This window comes from Heptranchias perlo, chromosome 27 (genome assembly GCF_035084215.1).
Source record: "Heptranchias perlo isolate sHepPer1 chromosome 27, sHepPer1.hap1, whole genome shotgun sequence".
Lineage (NCBI taxonomy): Eukaryota > Metazoa > Chordata > Chondrichthyes > Hexanchiformes > Hexanchidae > Heptranchias > Heptranchias perlo.
Genome location: NC_090351.1, coordinates 31,660,817 through 31,682,570, shown reverse-complemented (window position 1 = coordinate 31,682,570; position 21,754 = coordinate 31,660,817). Strand labels below are relative to the sequence as shown.

The following is a 21,754-nucleotide window of genomic DNA, read 5'->3' as shown; positions in this document are numbered from 1 at the left end:
ATTCAGGCTCCAACACAGGAACTCCCAAGTGACTCAAACTCTTGTTTTGTCTTGCAAGAGGAAAAAGAAACTTTAACTGTTCTTTCAGGAGATGCTGAAATGATACATTTATAAATCTCAGATCAAAAACAGCCTTTATTCACCTTGATGCTGCATCAAGGATTATTTCAAGTATTGATGATGTATCACAAAGTTTCATTACAATTAAAGGCTCTCTTTTCCCCCCCTTCAATGAACTCATAGATCAAACATCAAAATATCACCTTTTCATAAGTAATAATCAGATCAATATTAACAGTTCTGAAATTAATCTTGTCTGTACTTTCCCTTTTCTGTTAAGTAAAACCTTGCTTCCCAACAAATTAAAAATGTCCCTCTTCAATCCATGTGTATTGTAATATACACTGAATAATGAGATTTTCCAGATGCTACTGTACCTACATCCTAAGATCACTAGTCAGCATGTAAATTAACCAATAACTGGAGCCCACAACGTATTTTCAGAGTCGCTGATTGCTATGGACTCCTTTGGTATACAATGCCAATGAGACCCAACTGACACGAAAAGCGCTTAATGGTTACTCTCAAGATGAGATGCTCCAACAAACAATGTCTCTGCTAGTGTTCCAGAGATGAATCAAGGACACTGTGTACAGTGGTTCAAAGGCTATCTACCACCTACCAGTGAATACCACTGGAACCTGTAACCGATCCAGTTCAAATACTTAACCACCTCACCAAGTGACTAGCATATTTGGATTTTAGGCTGTAATTTCATTGAGGCTGTTGCGATGGAGTTTGATAAACTACTATCTGGATTACATTCCAACTTGAAAAGGAGAGAAAAGTGAAAAAAATGTTTTTTTTTAAAAAAGCAAAGTATGGCTGATTGTAGACAAGTTACTTCCCGTTTCCCCTTGCTTTCCCTGTTTAGCTCGTAGATCTACGAAGAACTAGGTGGTCTATTAATTAATTCGTTCCGGATCTTTTATCCTGTCTCTTAGATGCTGTGTTCCAAACTCACCAGTTCTGTGCAGGTGATCTTGGCCAGCAGCTCTGTCAAAGACTCGTCTGAAAGAGAACTGCATGAAATGCCAAGTCCACGGATTGCTGCTGCTATGCTTCCTGTTGCTATCATCGAAGGTGGATACATGGCAAAATTAAAATCTGAAACAGATGCACAAAAAGAGTCACTGCAGCACTTTCAAAACCTGAATCAACTGGATAGGATAATCTAATCACAGGCCTGCACCAAGTTAGTTATTCGACAAATATTTAATTTGCATGTATTCAAATACATTAGCTCACAAAATCTTGTGCATAGCAAGATTTCAGACAAAAATGAGGTGAATGATCAGTTACTCTATTTTTTGTTTGTGTTGGCCAGAACAGAGACAAATCCTTACTCTCTGAACAGTGTCATAGGATCTTTAAGATCCACCGGAACTGCTGGAACAGGCAGAGACAAGTTCTTGGTTTAATGTCTGTCTTACAAACCGCACCTCTGAAGGTGCAGCATCTTTCAGTACTACACTGCAGTATTAGTCTAATATTGTGTATGTTTGGAATGTGATATGACAACTGTACTGTATGTTTTGCTGCAAATTTTATGAAAAGTATATTTTATGAAAAAAAAATTAGTCTAGAGAAGGTTAAAGGGAGACCTAATAGAGGTATTCAAAATTAAGAGGGATTTTGATAGAGCAAGTAGAGAGAAACTGTTTCCTCTGACATGTCATGGATTTAAAATAACTGGCAAAAGAACTAGAGGGGAAATGAGTTGAAATTTTTTCACACAGAACGTTAAGATCTGGAATGCACGACCTGAAAGGGTAGTGGCAGCAGATTCCATCGGAACTTTCAAAAGGCAATTGACATGTACTTGAAGAGGACTAATTTGCAGGGTTATGGGGAAAAAGCTGGGGAATGGGACTCATTGGACAGCTCTTTCAAAGAGCCAGCACAGGCACAACGGGACGAATGGCCTCCTTCCGTGCTGTAAGATTCTATGTGCTCAAATTGTACATTGGGGCTTGAACTCACAATCATCTGACTCAGAGGTAGGGGTACTGTCAAGTGATCTAGGCTTAAAATGTTGTGATTCAGTACTTATTATGCCTAAAGCACTGATTCCTGAAATCCAAATTTAATTGCCACCAGCCAAAGACACCAGCTTTGCCCACCTCAGTTTGGTTTGAGAACAAGGTGGCCTTGGGGTCCACCTTGTTCCAGCACCACTCCACGGAACAGCACTGACCTCATTCTCAAGGCAAGTCAAACGGTTTCATCCCTTTTACTGAGGAGACACACAGGGAAATAGGAAACGTTTAAAAAAAAAATGGGGACTAAGCCTCTGTCTTTGTTTTGTTCCCATACTGACTGGCTCAATAACAAAGAAATTAATTTTACTTCCTGTTAAATAAAATTTGTAATTGAGGGCCCATGATTGCTTCCACAAGCTCCTGATTTTGGACTGGCCCCTCCATGTAGTATGACACAGCATGGTAAGATGTCATAAGCACCTAATGGTAAATTTCTAAATTGAGCTGCACCATTTGTAGGAAGGAAACAGGGTTCATTATAGAGGCCAGGCATTTGCTGTACAGAAAGGAAATGACTTAGTTATTCAGAGCCATTTTTACACACTTCCTAGAGGCTCATAACAAAGTGGGATTCACAGAGGGTTGGCAGCAGGTTGACTGCTCATCCCCTCAATTGCTTAACAGTATGTGGCCTCCATGCACTCCAGCATTGAGAGTAACCAAGAGAATAAGGTTTTTGTGTTGCAGCAGGGAGGCAAGGAATTTTCATTTGTCCTTACATCTTCCATGAATTAAACCCAAAACCAAATTAAGAAAAATCTGGCAATGAGACAGTAGCTTTGCTCCTTCCAGTATCATTTTAACACTTGTACACAAAGACCGGGAAGGGAAGGGGAATGGAAATCTTTGGCACTGATAACATCACTCCCAATGTAGTGGATATCTTCCCAGGAGAGTAAAAGCTACAGCCGAACAATAGAGAGATGAGATTATATCAGCTTTTGCAAGAATTAGGAAATACCATTCATCCATTATTCTGTTTCAGAATGTGTAACAAAATCATTTGTAAAGAATGGATTTACAATTTTATTACACATATCACACACGGAAATATCCTCCCCGAGTGATTCATTGGGTCTGGTCTTAAATGAGAAGAACTGGCATCTCAATCTCAGCATTTATAAAATGAATTTCCTTTCTTTCTGTAAAACCAGAAAGTCAAACAGTACCTGTGGCACACATGGCGATGAATGTTTGAGTGTGTTTCTTAATAAGTTCCAGCTTGTCCACTGGAAAAGCCAGCTTCCCCAGGATATGTTCAATAAAATCATTTGGAGTTATGGCTGAGAGATCCCACTTCAGTTTCCCAAGGACAACTATCTCCCAATCCTGAGGAAGAAAAAAAAAATCTAAATATTACATAATTGCTAAATGTCTATATATATTTTTTTTTAAAAGCCTTGCATCTGCACCACCTAATGCTATGACACTTATTTCCTGTGCCACAATTTAGTCATACCTCTTGTGACATTTTTCACACCCTAGTAATGCCTGTCATGTGTAATGCTATAAATAACACCAAAGCAGGCTAAACTCTCCAGACTTACCATTATACTCACCTTTCAGTCCTCCCAACACTACCCATGTCCATCTCCCAGCTGTGTTCACTATAGGCCTATCTACTCACTCCCAACAATTTCAGGTTATTTTTCATAGTAAATTTAAATATATAGAAAACTTTCAACATTTTCCTCTGCCTCATAAAAATGTGACCCCACAACATGAAAATTGCCACCACAGCTGTTGACCCCATGTGCTTCAATTTGCCAGCCTCCACGTCTCCTCTCAATTTGACCACCCAAAATCTTCCACCCCTGTCCTGCCTCCTGATTTACCTGCTCCAAAAGCCTTTTCCCTTTGCTGTGGCTCCCTATTTGCTGACCAGCAGTCTTTTACCGCACTACCAACCTTTCCACGTGCAGCCCATTCAATTCAAATGTATAAGAACGCTCCCTGCCTCTCATTGCCAGCTTTTCCTGTTGTGGCCCCAATAAAAATATAAACCAGCTCCACTCTGACATCCAGCCAATTTCATTTATTTGTGGATGCAACTGCCATTTACACTACAGCTCCCAACACTGATTGTGGCAGAGTGAATGTGTTCCAGATGACACCAAACGACAGGACCAGATTGGGTGATACAAACATGCCAACGTGAGATCAGGGGTGGGGAAAGACATCAGAGAGGTCTAGGAGACAAAGATACAATGGAGGGGGGGGGGGGGGGGAAAGAAAGAGAGAGAAAAAAAGAGAGAGAAAAAGAAAACTAACGACAAGTCAGTGGAGGGATCTTAGAGGGAGACATCAGTACGATAGATCAATGCTGACAGGAGAGGGGCAGGGACAGAGAAAAATATTGGGCAACAGACAGATCCAGGAGATGATAAATTAGGGGACAGGACAGAAGATCAGGGAGACTAACACCAGTGGGACAAAGAGAAAGAGATCTCAAAGTGGAGCGATATCAAAAGATAGATAGACAGACACTGTGGAAAACAGACACTGGGTGAAAGAGACAGATAGCTTGGTAAGTAGAGAAACATAGGTCAGGGGACAGGATGAGACATACAAAGATCAGGGAGTGAGACTATTTAAGGTGAGCACGGCCATAAGCGATTTTTTATTGATATACAAGTTACACCCTTTTAGGGTAAAATTCAAAAATTTTGCACTGTATCAAATGGAAATGGATGTGGTTCCCATTTCCTTCTTAGAGGACAAAGTGTCACTGGAAGAAGCAGAAGTCTGCATTGATTTGGCCCATTCTTACCTTGTGTGAAAGGCTTGGGCATAAACTCTGGAGGCTAATACTGTTGTGACCACTCCCCGACCCCCCCCAACATAAATTCTCTTTTCTTAATAATATTTGCATTAGGGTAATGGCAAAAGCTGCACAAATGATAACACCCCCACACCCCATCCCAAAGTACAAGGAAAAGTCTAGGGTATGTGGAGTGTGACAACAGATGTAAAGGGAAAAGAGTCTTAGATCAAATGGGATTTCAGCACTGCACAATTCTTAAGAATGATGAAGCGCCTGTAAATAAAACACAGGATATATTCCTCACAGTGTTGGGACTCATTTGGAGAAGGGGGATGGTCATGATAGACACTCAGTGGGTGAAGCTGCCAATGTTAACTGAGTCTTCTGGGGCTGAAAGGGAAAACCGTTGAGGAAAGTCCCCCCCCTGGTGTTGCAACATCCATAGAATAATCTGAGCAATGAACCATCCCAACTAAGAATAGTATCTTTATTGGAAGGATGACACAGAGGGGACGCTACAGATGTTTTCCTTTATTGGGCTCATGTTCATTAATACTACATGTACTTTTAAAAAAAATATATATATCTTGATGCCTCAACTAGATTATGTCCAGTAACTCTTGTTTCCTATTACAAATGTAATAAACCTCTTAAAATCTGCTCTGGTTCTGATAGATTTCCTACACGAATCCTGTGTACTCTCCCACAGTCTGCATTGCCTTAATTCCATGAGGTCAGTCAGCTGCTTCAACCATTTCATTTATAAATCCTTATAAGCCATGCGGGTGTCAAATCAAAATGTGATGAATCTCAAAATAACCCCAGGTTCAATTGGAAACAAAAAAGCTCCTGTTAGAGCATTTCTTCCATTCCCTGAAAAAAAAGTGCCATTAAAAGTGGTCGTGTATACGCACATTAGAATTTAGTAATAAAAGAGAAAAGAAAATTTATATCTCCAGGTTTCATTAGAGAATACCATTTGCTGGTTAGTGATATTTTTCTGCAATTGACTATCCAAAGTAACAAGGTGGGGGGGGGTGGGGAGATCAGCCAGGGTTCCTACTCGGTCACCATCAACCGACCCTTACTGGAAAAATGGATGCACCTGTGGACAATGGGTGCGGGCAGGATCAGGCGTGCCCAGGACACTCCTGGAGGTCAAACAGCATGCCGATACTCACTGTCTCGGCTGATACATGAAGGATAGCCACTTGGACAAGGTACTCAAGGGCTGCTGGTGTCCCCGGTACCGTAACGTAGCATAAGTCATCATCATCTTGAGATGGAGAGAAATTTGGGAGAAAGAAAATGCGCTAAGCATTATGACAGGTATGGTAGCCGAGTGGCGAGGACACTTGACTAGCAATCAGGAGTTCAAATCTCACCACGGCAGGTTATGAAATTGAATTGTAAAAATCTGTTAATTTGTGGGCTAGCATTGGAAAACAACTGGTTCACTGATATCCTTCAGGAAAGGAAAGATGTCCTACCTGTTCCAATGTACTTGTAACTCCAGTTACATCCTGTGTGGTTGAATCTTAATGCCCTCAGGGCACCTAAGGGATGACTTGTCAGTGTTGCCCAGTCCACAAGAACAAATAAAAAAGATACTGGGTGACTGTCAGTGAATTTAAAGTGATAATCCATATAGGATATCCTACACCACAGGAAGAGTTTGTTTTCACCATCTGAATGCCCAGACCAGATTACTGTTTTGTATGTCACTGACAGCAAGCAAGTATCCTTGGCTTGTACCATGACCTTGCCTTTACTGTCAGCTTTATTTGATGTCTCATGGGGCCACTTGAATCACAGCACTGACTCGTGTATAACCATGTTGCTCGATTGTGTCAGACCGCACAGGATCTGAGTACCCATACTAACAATTAATAGGAAAGGATTTTAATTATCTCAAAAGTGCTAACATTTCTCATCACTTTGTGGGTATAAAACCAGTATACACATCAAGGTCTGCTGGCCTCTGGAAAGATAAAGCAGGAGGGTGGGTCCAATAGAGAAACTAATTCCCTATTATTTCACAATTTGCATTCAAGGTTATTGGCACAGATGCTGTTGGCGGCCAGTTCTAAATAGGGACCCCACCCACTCCAGTCATTTAACGAAGTACTGAGGTTATCACTGGAAACCAAAACGGCTGGTGATGGGCATTGTTGAATTTCCGCAGTATAGTATCACTTTTGTGAATTATTACCCCAACAGCCAGGCTCAGCAAAAATGCATTTGCTACAAATCTGTGATCATTTTCTAAATTAAAAGCCAATATGATGGAGGCAGACCACTTTGAATTTCAACATAATTATTATCCTGACTGTAGAAACAATTGCTAGTGAAGTCTACAGGTTACATTTGGTCCAAGTTATAAGGGGCAACTGATAGGTAAAGTGGCAGGAACAGTCACACAAAAGTTCACTTGGATTGGTCCCTTTATGAAGTTGAATGGCAAAGTGATTAAGCTTGATGCACTGCAGCTTCAATCAGGTCAACTAAAAGATTTTTAAAATGGTTAAAATGCTAATAATGATTTGCAGATAACAAAAGGACAAAGACATAATGCAAATTCCCCTTCTGCACATTTCTGTAGTACAGGGAGTTCAATAATGACTAAGTTAGTTCAGTATTACTGATATCCAAAATTATTCAATCGTTTCAGATATTATCAGATTCTAGCAACTGAAATGTGCCAAACCTGGACAGCTGTCAGGACCAGCAACAATTTAAGAACATAAGAAATAGGAGCAGAAGCCTGCACAGCCATTCAATCAGATCATGGCTGATCTTTGACCTCAACTCCACTTACCTGCCCAATCCCCATACCCCTTGATTCCCCTAGAGTCCAAAAATCTATATCAGCCTTGAATATATTCATCCACTCATCATCCACAGCCCTCTGGGGTAGAGAATTCCAAAGATTCACAACCCTTTGAGTGAAGAAATTCCTCATCTGAGTCTTAAATGGCTGACACCTTATCCTGCCCCCTAGTTCTAGAATCTCCAGCCATGGGAAACAGCCTCTCGGCATCTACCCTGTCAAGCCCCCTCAGAATCTTATATGTTTCAATGAGATCACCTCATATACTTCTAAACTCTAGACTATAGGCCCATTCTACTCAACTTGTATTTATATAGCACCTTTAACATAGGAAAACATTCCAAGGTGCTTCACAGGAGTGTAATCAGACATAAATTGACACTGAGCCAAAGAAGGAGATATTAGGATGGCTAACCAAAAGCTTGGTTAAAGAGTTAGGTTTTAAGGAGGATCTTAAGAGGAGAAGGATGGAGGGGCGGTGCAGGTTTAGGGAGTGAATTCCAGAGCTTAGGGCCTATGCAGCTGAAGGCGCTATATGACCAGCAATAAATCCCTCACTGGACCGACAGTAGCTTTTCTAAATGTACTCTGACTGTACAAAATATTAACGATGGTGTCACTCAATACATTTTCATGGAGCAGATGGATGAGTCAGGCCTACCTGTCAGATCTTCCACATCACAAATCTTGAGAACTAATGAAACTTTAAGCACACAAATGCACTTTGGTTCAAGGAACTGAACTGTCATTGTTATCCTCACGCTATCAGTCTGTACATGGCAGGGCTAAATGCACATACTACTCGGTAACAGTAACAGAGTCACTCTGCTCCTTGCGTGTTTAACCAGCAAACTGATCAACTACCTGCAAATAGTTTGCAAAGCCCAACATCTGCACAGACACGCTGCTATGTATGTTTAAAAACAAAAGATCCCAACATTCATCAAGTCAGGAAACAAAAGTAAGAAGGAAGGACAAGCCTCGATACAGTAACCTATCATGGCAAAAGTACTGTGAAACTCAGTGTTGCACCAGTGTAAGTCACAGCTCTTGCAGGCTGGATGGTAAAAACGTTTGCACCAGTACACAATCACACTCCCTGGTTACTAAAATCTGCTTTAAGATGCAATTTACATACTGGATGTTGTGTACATGTTCTCGATTGTCCCATTGTGTGCAGACATTTGCACAGCTACAAACACCCCTAGAACTCTAGATCTATGAGATGAGCGATACATCCGATTTAAATGCTGACTCTGTATTCTTCCAATAAAAGTTATTCCAGTTTTTTTTTCCTGTCGTGTTACTAACAGCTATTCTTGTTTAGTGACATTCCTAAACAGGTCTATTAGCTTAACTGGTCTGTAATGAATTCATTAAATAATGACATGCTTCTGCAAGTCACAATCCATTTAAGAGGTTTCCTTTTTTTGATCCCTGAATGGCAATCGTCCTAGGGATTCACAATCGATTTACAGACTAAAATCTGCAGTTTGATACTTAATTTGTAGTCTTATTTATAAGATTTACACAGTGCTGACATCTCCTACTGCTTGCATGTGGTATCCCTCCCCAATCTCTGTCTCTATATTTGATCTATCTGCATTATCTCCTTCGCCCAATATTGTGCGTACTCTCTCTCATTGATCCACTATCTTGCTGTCCTCTCGCACAACTGTTTACGATCTGCTGCATCCATCAGTCTCTCCAATGATCCTTTAGCACAATCTGTCTGCTTTTTGTGAATCTCACCCATATCGCTAATGTTGCTATCTATGTCTTTTTGTCTGTGGTGTCTCTGTTTCGTTGTCCTGAAGTGTCTTCCTTACATCTCTCAAACCCTCCACTGCCTCTGCGCTGACAGACTGCTTGTCTGACATCCAGTTTTGGATCAGCGGTAACTTCCTCCAGCTAAACATTGCTAAGACTGAAGCCATCGACTTTGGCCCCTGCCTCAAATCCTGTACCCTAGCCAGTGACTCTATTCCTCTCCTCAACCAACACCTAAAACAGACAATCTGGTCATTTATTTTCTTGCTGTTTGGGGGACCTTACTGTTCCCAAATTGGCTGCCGAATTTCTTACATTACAATAGTGAATACACTTCAAAAGTACTTTGTTGGCTGTAAAATGCTTTTGGGCGTCCTGAGGTCGTGAAAGGGGCTATATAAATGCAACTTTGTTCTTTCCTTCTCCTTGGCTATCACAGGCTGAACCAGAATGTTTGCAATCTCGATGTCCTGTTCGATCCCGTGCTGAACTTCCAACCTCTCGATCAGTCCACTTCCACCTCAAAACATCGCCTACCTCCACTCCTACTTCAGCCCACCTGCACTGAAACCCTGCTACGTGCTTTTGCCACCTCCAAACTTGATTACCTCAGTGCTCTCCTGCCTGGCCTCCCATCCCCCTACAGCATCCGTAAACTTCAGCTCATCTAAAACTCTGCTGCCTGTATCCTATACCACACCAAGTCACGCTCATCCATCACACTCATCCTCACAAACCTACATTGGCTCCCAATCTCTCAATGCCTCAAATTTGAAATCCTCATCCATGTGTTTAAAACCCTCCATGGCCTCACCCCTCCCAATCTCTAATCTCCTGTAGCCCTAAAACCCCAACTCTAGCCTCTTATATGTCCCACCAATGGCAGCCAGGCCTTCAGCTGCCTTAGTCCCACTTTCTAGAATTCAGTGTCCTCCTTTAAGATCCACCTTAAAACCTCTGTCGGAGAAGCTATTGGTCATCCCTCCTACTGTCTCCTTCTTTGGTTCAGCATCTGTTTTCCTTATGCCTCTGAAGCATCGAGATGTTTGGCTACATCTAGGATGCTATATTAATGCAAGCTATCTTTGTTTAATCACTTCCACCCATCAGTGTTTCCCCTGATCGGACATGGCCATATCTCACCTTCTCTCAACTTGCATATCTCTCCCTGTTTCTCTCTAATGCTGTATCTCCTGCTGCTTATGGCACTGTCTCCCTGGTGTCTCTCTCTCTATGATCTCTCTCCTCGCTACCCCCTCCCCACTTGTCCCCTTTCTCTCTCCATACCTGTCACGGTCTTCCTCTCCCCATATACATCTTCCTTCCTTATGTTTTCTGCTTATCTCTATCTCCACCATTTCTCTCTCTGCCCAGAACAGCAGTGGGACCGGGAAGGCCAGTGAGGCCAAGGCTTCAGATCAGGAAGGAAGAGAAGATGTGGGGCTAAGTTACAGGCATGTCAGGAAATAAAATAATCAAAATTTACAAGACGAAAAAGTAGGCAAGAAGACATAGAAATTTGGGCGGCCAACCAGAATAGGCTCAACAGTTTGGGGATGGGATGGGGAGGCTGTTGTAATCACTAGCAGGTAGCACACAATTACACTGTGATGGGTAAGTGTTCACATAGCGAAACTGCCATTATGATATACTTTTGAGTTCTTTAATTCAAATATCTGATGATTCAATTTTTTGCACTAAATTTGCCGTCCTATGAGTTGCTTAATTAAAATTAGTTAATTCAAAAGTTTTTTCCAAGCAATAAAAACTTTAAATCAGTAGACTGTAAATGTTTACATAGGTAATTTCTATTGTAGATGCTGATTATAAAAAGCTACTTAAAATCATGACATGGGAAATTGGAGAAAGTGCATGCATAATCAACATTTTTAAATATACTAGTCGATCTCCCGTGGTGCTGCCCTTGGTAAGTCAGAGAATGTGTCATTCTTACTTGTCTTTGATGTCTTCGTGTTGCTATATTTCCCCTTTTCTTACTCTTTTTGCTTCTCTCCCTGTCCTCTTCTGCTTTGTTCGCGTTTTGTTTCTTATTTCCATTCTGGTGGGAGGTATGGCAAAGTGTGGTACTGAAAGGAGCCGCCAACAGCGGAAGGCTGCATTTGGGCTGGGGGTTGCAGGAAAAATGTGGTTGTGAGCAGCTCCCTTCCCATCCCTTCCATCACTCATGCTCCCCTCACTCCGTTGCTCACATTGTGCCCCTTCATGTTCCCACCACCCCATCCTTTTCGTACCATCCCTTACTCCCCCATCTCTTCACCTTTGAGCTACCCGCTCACACCTGTATTCTCCCTACCACCTTGCTCAGTTGTCACTCACTTCACCATTAACCCTCCATCTGCCGTCCCTCCCACTCGCTCTCCCCAACTGTAGATCGCAAGATGCCAGAAGCCCCCTAAACATCTGTTTCCCTGCTCCCCTCCCTCTTCTACTCTCCCTTCCCATCTATTTCCCTCAAAGAGGCTTTGTTTGGTTTAAAATTCAACTTGTCTTTTAAAAAAAAATCATATTACAATGAAGCAACACACTCTGTCTTTCTCAACCCACCCCTTTTTCTCTCTCAACTGGCCCCTTGCTTCAATTGTGCCCCTAACTCATCCCATTCCCCTTCCTTACAACCATCCTTCCCAACACGACCCTATTGCTTCCCCTTTGAATTACCTGCTCAACCCATTTATCCTACACAATTTCTTGCTCCAATGTCAGTCAACTAACTTTTAACCCTGCATCCACCCCCTCTCCTTTAGAGTGGGTGATTAAGGGCCAGAAACCCCTAACCATCAGCCAATTCCCCTCCCACTTTGGCTCTCTCATCCTGTTTCCTTCAGAGGCTTTGCTTGCTCTCAAAATTCAACTTAAAAAAATAAATCAAAATTGGAATGCAGAAAGAAGATAGCTGTCTGCCTTTCTGTTTGTGTCTTTCTTAGTCTCTCTCCCCCCCACCACCCCCCCCCCCCCATCTCAGAGGCATAAGCCATTAGTATTAATCTTTTCTAATGGTCAACAAAGCACAGATGAGGAAATTAGCTTGCTTTAAAATTCAACCGGGTTTTTTTTTGAAAGTTGAAGCAACAATCTCCTGCATCAAGAACTTTCTCCTCCTCCTTCCCCTCTTTCTCCCTGACCTGAGTGTCTCTCACTTTCTAAAGTTTACAGAAAATAAAACAAATGCTATGACAATTGTGTATTCAGAACAGTCATTTATATATCTCACTCACAGACTCATTTTTTAAAAAAAAATTACTTAAGATGAATTTTACCTTAGTAAAGCTTTTGAAATTTGTCCTCTAGTTTTTTTTCCAAATAATTTTGAAAAAGATTTGAGCAGAAAATGTTAGAAACTAAAGAAAAATATTCCTCAATATAGTTAACTGAATACTGGGAAATCCTGAGAATAAGATGCACTAAACATGCTCAGACTGCACAATCTAATTTCAGTTCACAGCATTACAGCTCTGGACAAAAATATCAACTCCAAGCCCTGGCTTTTGGGAGAGACTGAGGCCTTCAAATAAAAATATTAATGAAGATTAAAAGACACAAAAGACAGTTTAATAGATGAGTTTAATCATATTGTCCTGAAATAAGTATTTTTTTAAATGTTGGTTTAATCTTTATTTGGGGCATTAGAAATTTCAGTTACTGAAGAAAAAATGGCAGAAGAAAAGCATTGAGAGAATTGTGGGAACCCAGTGGCCAGGATTGCAGAGTGACAAGTTCACAGGCATTTTTCATTATAAATGTGGACACAGAATTGAAAGTGGAGAAAATTTACATTAAAAAAATAAAAACTTGACATTAGGACATCAAGTGGCTCAGAAAGGAAGTGCACATAGATGCCAGTTTAAATAAATAAATAAAATATATATATATATATATATATATATATATATATCAATCATACAGATTTTCAGCCACTCTTTTCCCACCTGTTATTACTATGCTAGGAAACCAATGAGCACTGACCATTAACTTAATTGAAAATGGTACACCAATAAGGTTTGAATAGACGGTGCTTACATTGTGACAATGGAGAAAATACTAGGCAACAGTTCTAAGTTCGCAGCAGCAGAAAATAATCATTAAATTTATATGAATCCTCAGCTCTACCAATAATAATATTGTATAAATATAGTCCCTTATTGAAAGTATATTCACAAATTAAATTAGAAAGGAAAAAAAGAACTTGCATTTATAGTTTGTTTTACAACCTTAGGTGTCCCAAACGCTTTGAAACCAATTAAGTACTTTTAAAGTGTAGACAATTTGCACACAGCAAGGTACCAGAAACAGCAATGAGTTAAATGACCAAATAATCTGTTTTAGTGATGTTGGTTGAGGGATAAACGTTGGCTAGGACAACAGGAGAACTCCCCGGCTCCTCCATTTCGAATAGTGCCATGGGATTTTTTACGTCCACTTAAAAAGGGCAGACAGGGTCTTGGTCCGATCCAAAAGACGTACCCCCCAACAGTGCAGTACTTCCTCAGCACTAGATTATGGGATTTCAAATGTCTGGAATGGAGCTTGAATCAGAGGCAAATTTACTACCAATGAGTCAAAGCTGACACCATTGAGAATATTTTGTCACAAGAATTTGATGCTTTAGAAAAAAAAGCTGAAGGTGAAATTCCTGTCTTCGTTAATTTTAGTGAAAAATTCAGTACGAATATTAAATGTTCCTCACTTAAAAGTCACTGACAATTTTTTGCAAAAATTATGAAAACAGAATTTCATTGCCAAACTGACTAGCAAATTGAATGTCACTTCATTTTATTAAATAATGTCCCATCATTACAGTCCACACTTCCCTAATGTGCTCTATTCAAAAATACTTGTCCTTGTTTACAAATCCTTTCATGACTTTGCTCGATCCTCCCTCTGTCCTATGTGCTTGTTTGCACGCTCCACACTCCACTAGAGTCCAGACTTCTGTGCATTTGTCCCGTTCTACCACACCATACCGCTGGCACAACCTTCAGCCACCATAGCCCTGCAGTTTTGAATTCTCCTCTTAAACCCTCCTTGTTACCTCTTTCAAAAACCTCCGTAAAACTTACCTCTTCAGCTGCACCTTTTATCGCCTCCCCTAATCGTCTCCCAATTCCTACTCATTGACTTTTACACTCACTTCCAAAAAGAGTCTTGGGATTTTTTTTATTATGTTAAAAGTGCTATACAAGTATGAGCTGCTTTAAATATAATTAGTTAATAAATATAATTAATTCAGCAGAAAAAACTAATAAGGATGGATATCTGATCAATCGGATCTTGATGGTTGCCGCGTGCACAAAGATTTGAAGACATTGTACTGGGATACCAATGGTAGACAAATTTCTTATTGTTTATGGCATGCTGAATCTATAGCAACCTTGGTTCATCAAGTGATGGTTAATTCTGCACTTGAATTTATGAATGCAAGAGAAGGAGTTCCAGGTGATGATCAGGTGACCCTGTGGTTGAGAATTCCACAGGCAGGAAAAGCAATGCACAAAGTTTTGCTGCTGCTATGCTGAGACATTTTCCCCCATTCATAGAAAATATTGAGGTGCAGCTGCTGCAGCTCCCATGATCATGACAAAAATATGAAGGTCCGGCTTAAGCGCCAGCAATTCTTGTGCTGCTGCTTCATTCATAATCCAGCAGAGAACAAACAGCCTGGGTGCCTTCCTTTACCGCTGCAGCGGAGAGGGTGTGCTCTAGCAGGCTCTAGGCCAGGGACAGCCAACCTTTTGGAGCTGGACACTTAGGTCATCTGAGGAATCAGCTTCTTTGCTCAAGCTCCCCTGTGGCACCACACCCTTCTTTTGTAGGCAGCTACTAAACGCTTCCAAGACCTGACCGAAAATTGTTTGTGGAATACCATAGCTGTCTTGAGGACTTCAGTCTGTTCTTAGGCAATGGCCATCCCCAATGTCAACGGTATTCCTATGAACGGCTTTGCATAAAATTGTGGGAAAGTGGTTACTGAAGTATTTTTTCCAACTTAGAAGTTCACACTGATAAATGAAGAGGACTGACAATTTTTAAAAAAAATTCAGTGCAGCAATCTCAATTAGAACACAAAAACATCTGGAAGAACAGGCCATCAAGCTGGTCCAGCCGAAGTCCGTATACGATTATTCGACCACGGACTTCACACCCACACCATTTGTTGATCCTCTATTATGCAACACTAATTTCCTTCTATCTCGTCAGAGATATGAAAGAAAAAAGTATCTGAAGATGGTACTGACTGAAACTGCAGCTCATGATGGCAGATGCAGTACCCTTTCCTACCCATTAGATGTCTCTACTGTCATTTATAAGCAACTCACGTAGAACTACATAGAATGTACAGCACAGCATCAGGCCATTCAGCCCAACTGATCTATGCCAGTGTTCATGCTCCACACGAGCCTCCTCTCTCCCCTCTTCATCTAACCCTATCAGCATAACCTTCTATTGCTTTCTTCCTGATGTGTTTTTGTAGCATCCCCTTAAATGCATCTATGATATTCACCTCAACTACTCCTTGTGGTAGAGAGATCCACATTCTAAACACCCTTTGGGTAAAGAAGTTTCTCCTGAATTCCCGATTGGATTTATTAGTGACTGTCTTGTATTTATGGCCCCTAGTTTTGGTCTCCCTCACAAGTGGAAACATTTTCTCTACATCTACCCTATCAAACCCTTTCATAATCTTAATGACCTCAAATCAGGTCACCCCTCAGTCTTCTCTTTTCTAGAGAAGAGAGCCCAGCCTGCTCAATCTTTCCTGATAGATATAACCTCTCAGTTCTGGTATCATCCGTGTAAATCTTAGAGGCACCTTCTTCAATGCCTCTATATCCTTTTTATAATATGGAGACAAGTGGCGGTACTTAGAATTACAAAATGCAAATCCGGGGACAACATATTCACACTAGAATGTGACAGGAAGAGGGTCCACGTCTACAGTTTTGAACACACAGAGCTCTTCAACATTTGTTCAGTCATTGAGGAAAGTGTTTTCTCAAAAAGGGGAAGAAAACTATCAGTTGCGAGTAATGCCAGTCTGTTCTTGCACACCCGCTAACAGCTGGCTACAAAGCGATATTGGCAGTAGTCTGGGAAAGTATTGCTGTTCAGAGGGAGCCAATGAAGTGGGAGAAATGTATTAAAAACCAATCTGAAAATTCTCATCCCTGCAGCCAGAGGCGAGAATGTGCGGATTTTTCAGATTTCCCAGTGAGGCGCTCTATCATTGAAAAGCACTCAATCTAGTATCCTTTCTGAGAAATTGCAGATTTACACATGAGTGGGCAAGAAAGTTGAGGCTAGGATTCATAACCTAGGCACTGTGAATGGGAATGAACGCTTGGCCATTCTATTGTGTGGATGGGAATGGGAAGGGTAAACCAAGTATTTGCACTCACCATAAAGAAATTGGTCTTTCTTAAGTTGAATAATGTCAAGAGAGCAGTTTGTCCCTTGAATTCACCACTCCTGGAAGTCAACTTCTGTAGTATAGATCCTGGATATTACGAGCAGTAAATGAAAGTAGATAAAAAGGACCACAGAGTTAGGGAGCTCCTGGGACCAATCTCGTCCTGATCCACACTCACTTTCCAGCAAGGTTCAATGGATAGCGATCAGGAATGGGAAAAATAGGTGATTTACCAATGCTCCCCCCCCCCCACCTCAATTATCGCAGGGACACTGAGGCCAGATGAGCTCAACTAACTCATTCTGTACGGCTCAGCACCACATCCTGCGGAGCAGTTACCCACTTAGCTATTAGAGAGCTAGTCTGGTTATTGATATGAACAATTATTGGACTGACTTGAATTTGCACCGAGTCATACTGTTCAGATGCCTCTCCGCTACAAACGATTCTGTACATCCACAGTGCAACGCAGGAATCAATACATCTACTGCATCCAACCAGAGAACTGAGGGATGTGACAACTGGAAATCCTTTTGGACACGAGTCCATAAAATGAAACTGCACCGAAACAAGTTTTTAGTGTTTTCATGATTATTTTAAAAAAAGATAGCTCATGGAAGTGCATAAGTAACATAGCAGAGGTAGTTCACAGTAACAGAGTCAGGCACTATCTTTTTCTAGTAATTATTACTTACCAGAGAAGCAGAATTCTACATTTTTCTTTTGCACACAGATAAAAGTTCTGTAGTATAGATCCTGAATATTATGAGCAGTAAATGAAAGTAGATAAAAGGACCACAGAGTTTCATCCAAATTTGACAAATGTGCAAAACTGTGATAGTAGTCCAGACTTTGCCATGTAAATGGCCAAGTAATCACTAGTCATTTATCTCTTACACAGGATTCAGTCATGTCTTGGTGTTGTCAAGTTCTGCATTAACACTTGAAGATCTGCGTGTGTGCAGCTAACTGCAATCATGAACACCACTTTATTCAGTAAGGCAAGAGTTGAAGGAGCCGTATTTCACAGATCATCTGTTCTAACATCCAGTAATTCACCTTTCACTCTCTCGTTTCTAATTCTAATCAGTTTTACTGTTGCAAAAAGCAACACCAGTGAAAACTTATCAAAGCATTTATAACAACTGTTTTAAAGTCAAGTTACTGAAAACGTCCTGCATGGTGTCAGAAGAATAGCTATGGTAGTAATGCAAAAAAAAATGTAAGCTCGGGAAAACAATAAAACCCTGCTTTCCATTTTAAAAAATGTAACAACCTTCCACCTCTGGAGGATGCTAGATGAGGGAACTGCATCTGCATGGTCCCGCTGACCCAGTTACCATAGAAGTGCGTTGCACACAAACAGATGCAACAAACTCTTTACCACAACTGTCCCTGAAGGAGCATGGATGTGGGTGGATCTGGTGTCTTAAAAGCATGCTACCCTAAGTTTTTTTAAAAAAAAAATTTTAAATGAATATTCTTGTAAGTCTTGGAAGCCTTAAAGAGGACTTCCAGTGGCCCATACATTTTCTAATTGATAAAAGCCTAAACATATAAATTTAAGCCCTGCATAAGCAAATTTGTAGGCATGTAACCTTAGATCAGTTCAAAGTGCACAACACTTATAACATATCTAAGATAATTAAGACTGATCTTTTCATCCCGAATACACACACACACACATATATATATATGCACATATATTATGTATAGAAATATATGTATAATATATTTTATAATAATAGTTGTAAAATATAAAAACAGTCCAAAATCCAATGCATCTTACTTTATCCATATTCTATAGCTTTTGTTGATAATGATCGCATGGATCATATTTCACTGTTAAGGACAAACTAGAACTAAGGATTATTAATTGTAAAATTATTATCGCAGTGCATTATTTGAAAGCACGTAGGTACAAGCAGGGTGGGCTGGTACGCTGCACTAGAGGGCGACAAACGCTTAGTCATGAGTCTCGGTCTGCACTCAATTCTGATCAATAACTGGAACCACCGCCAAGACAAATTATCCAACTTATAGTGGGTCCTTTTTCTTTCTCGGAGACTTTCCACATTAGACCATAAAGTTAGCACTTACAGTTCCTGTGCATCTGAACGTAATTTTTTTTTAAAAAATGCAATTGTTAAACGAATTACAAAGTAATCTATCTTTCACCCGGTCTTTCCCAGAGAGGCTCTGTAATAGATTTTTTAAAGCACAAAATTAAAACGTGTCAAATTGCTGAAATATTGGTGAATTTACCAGGAGGTCTTCTGGGGTGATTGAATTGTCTGTGTAAATGCAGAGCTTCTCAGCTGTCAGGGGGATCGTTTCTTTCAGTTTTGATGCTAGAAACATGCAGACTGCCCCTAGCAGCTGGAGGTGACACTTTCTGGTCGGAACCGAAGATAAAAATCTATCCAGATAATTCATAGCCAACAGAAAGACTTCCTCTTCGCATTTCTGCTCTTCGCACACCTACATAGGCAAAAACGACGAAAACTAGGGTCATCAATTAAAACATACATTTGATTTTAAAAGCCTAAATCATTTCAATCATATGCATTTTTAAAAAACCATTGCAAATTTAACTAATAACCCCCAACAATTTGCAGAACGAGTCAAAAACACTACCTTTTTCGTCGTTTTCCACACGCACAGTATCTGCCTAAAATTCGCTTTTTGCAAGATATAACATTTCTGTGCAACAGCCTGCTTCCCCCCCTGACGACTGCGTATTTTCTAAAATATTAAAATTAAATTAAATAAAAAATATCGCGTGGCTGCCAGCAGAGTTACCTTTTGTTCGAAATAAAGTTTCAAAAAATCGTGAAAATTACACAATTGCATCAGCACAGATAATTTTCACATGTAAATAAACAAGAAATCCTGAAGTTTAGTTGGGGTCAGGAGATGACAACAAACCGTTTTGCTAGACGGAGGAAATTTAAGGTATAATGTAAGAATTTTGGGTGGTCTAACTCGCTCTCTGCACCAACCATTAAGAGCCCAGGAGTTAGATACGGCGGACTCAGTGCAAAGGACAATTTGTGAGACGTAGAATAAAAATCCAACATCTTAAAACACCAATTAGTAACATGCCAGTTGCTGTTTTTCTTATTAATAAAGCGAAGCGACGTTTGATGAGCCCAATAGAGAAACGCAGAAAAGTTTTTGAAGTCGAGTCAACATGGCGACAGCATGTTGTTTATCAGCCATCATCAGTTCTTATAAATTTTGGAAAAATACTTGAAAATATTCAGTTTTATTTTGCATTCGATTCTAAGAAGCTCTCTGCACTTGCAAACGCTGGTTAAACTTGCACGCAGTTACTATTTAAAAGCTACGCCTTTTCTAATATGCTTTCAGAAGCAAAATTTTAAAACAACTTTAAAAAATAAAATTAATTATGTGACACCAATATATACTCCTTAGCACTTCACCCAAAATACTTTTGCAAAGCTCTTGACATAACTACACAATAATAATGCTGCATATTACTGCACTACAATATTTTTTTTTTACCTCTAGCATCCAAAATGCTACCATTTTTCTCATGTAGGCTTCGATTTCTTTCTGGACACATTTGAAATAAGAGGTCCTGGGAATGTATCTGTCCTCGGTGTGCAGCAGGTTTTGGAGGACTCGGTGGTCAGAAAGGAGTGTGGGGTCCGGGAAAGCTCGCTGGATTTTGGGGGCATTTTCCATGCAGAGCAGCTCCATGTCTTGTGTGAGTGTGACGGTGGTGGTGGTGGTGGCGAGTGAGCACGGACTGACTCTGGGTTCACTGGGCTGGAGGGGAGGGGAGGGGAGGGGAGGGAGGCGGAGGCTCCCTCTGTGCACAACGCGCGACAGAGACAAGAGAGGAGGGAGGGAAGGGGGGGGGGGGTGGAGGGACACAAGCAGCGCCTGCGCGCGACACGTCTTTGATTGATTGATGCGGCAGCAGGAGAAGGGAAGAAAGTGGGGCGGGGCCAGGAGGGGGGGCGGGGCGAGTGGAATGTGGTGGGGTGGCGGGGGGGGGGGGGGGAGCGCGCCGCCGTCACTCAGCAACCTGACGTTCCAACACGCGGCGCTCCACCAATCCCCGTGGGTCTCCCTCCCCCACGGGGGGGGGACGGGGGACGGACGATCCCGCCCCCTCTCTCTCTTTAAAAGATTGCAATTGGATACACGGCGTTCCGGCGCCGCCAGCCAATCCTGGCGTCGCTGACGTCACCGCGATGCGGACCCGCGCTCGGGCAGCCACTGCAGCACGTGCCGCTGTGGGAGCTGCAACAGGAGGAGGTGGAGGAGGGGGCGAGGCAGAGGCGTGGGATGAGCTTCATTCACATAGTTTTAGGCTTGATTAATTACCATGATGTGTAAAAAGTTAGATGTCAGCTTTCCTCTTTTGGAACATATTATTGAGGGCAATAATTTCCCCAGTGCGTCTTCCTGGCCAACGTCTAGACACAAACTTAAATTGAGATCTGTAGCCATCAACTAAATTACATGCAAAAGTATATTTTCGAATTTTGTGTAACTTTGATGTTTACTTGGGTTTTTGTAAACTTGCAAACCCTCAACTGCTCCATTAAGTATAGTAATGATATGTATGACATCTTTAATTGTCAGTTTTTTCAAACGAGCAGAGAGTGTGCACAGAGAGTGTTAGTGGCAGGGGCTTATTGCTGAATGCACACTCTTTCACATTAAAAAATACAAATCGCATCTTTTTGCAGTAGTTTTGGCAAAACAAATACTTTTCACACAGAAAAGATGACGAATAACGCGAAGCCTGCCCAGACAATTATTTTTGGGGGGAATTCCTACATGCCTATATGACTACATGTCCAAATACAGTTAAATAAACACTG

General features: G+C 41.1%; 1 protein-coding gene across 1 annotated transcript in view; it reads right to left on the bottom strand.

The window, feature by feature from the left end:
• Positions 1-20,683, bottom strand: part of LOC137344527 (G1/S-specific cyclin-D2-like) — a 43,861-nt gene extending 23,178 nt beyond the window's left edge. Inside the window, exons 1-4 of the mRNA XM_068007569.1 lie at positions 20,421-20,683; positions 19,158-19,373; positions 3,272-3,431; positions 1,025-1,167 (exon numbers count right to left, since the gene is read on the bottom strand). Coding sequence (XP_067863670.1) covers positions 1,025-1,167; positions 3,272-3,431; positions 19,158-19,373; positions 20,421-20,618 — 717 coding nt within the window. The 5' untranslated portion in view covers positions 20,619-20,683. The remainder of the gene's footprint in view (positions 1-1,024; positions 1,168-3,271; positions 3,432-19,157; positions 19,374-20,420) is intronic.
• Positions 20,684-21,754: the final 1,071 nt, after the last annotated feature.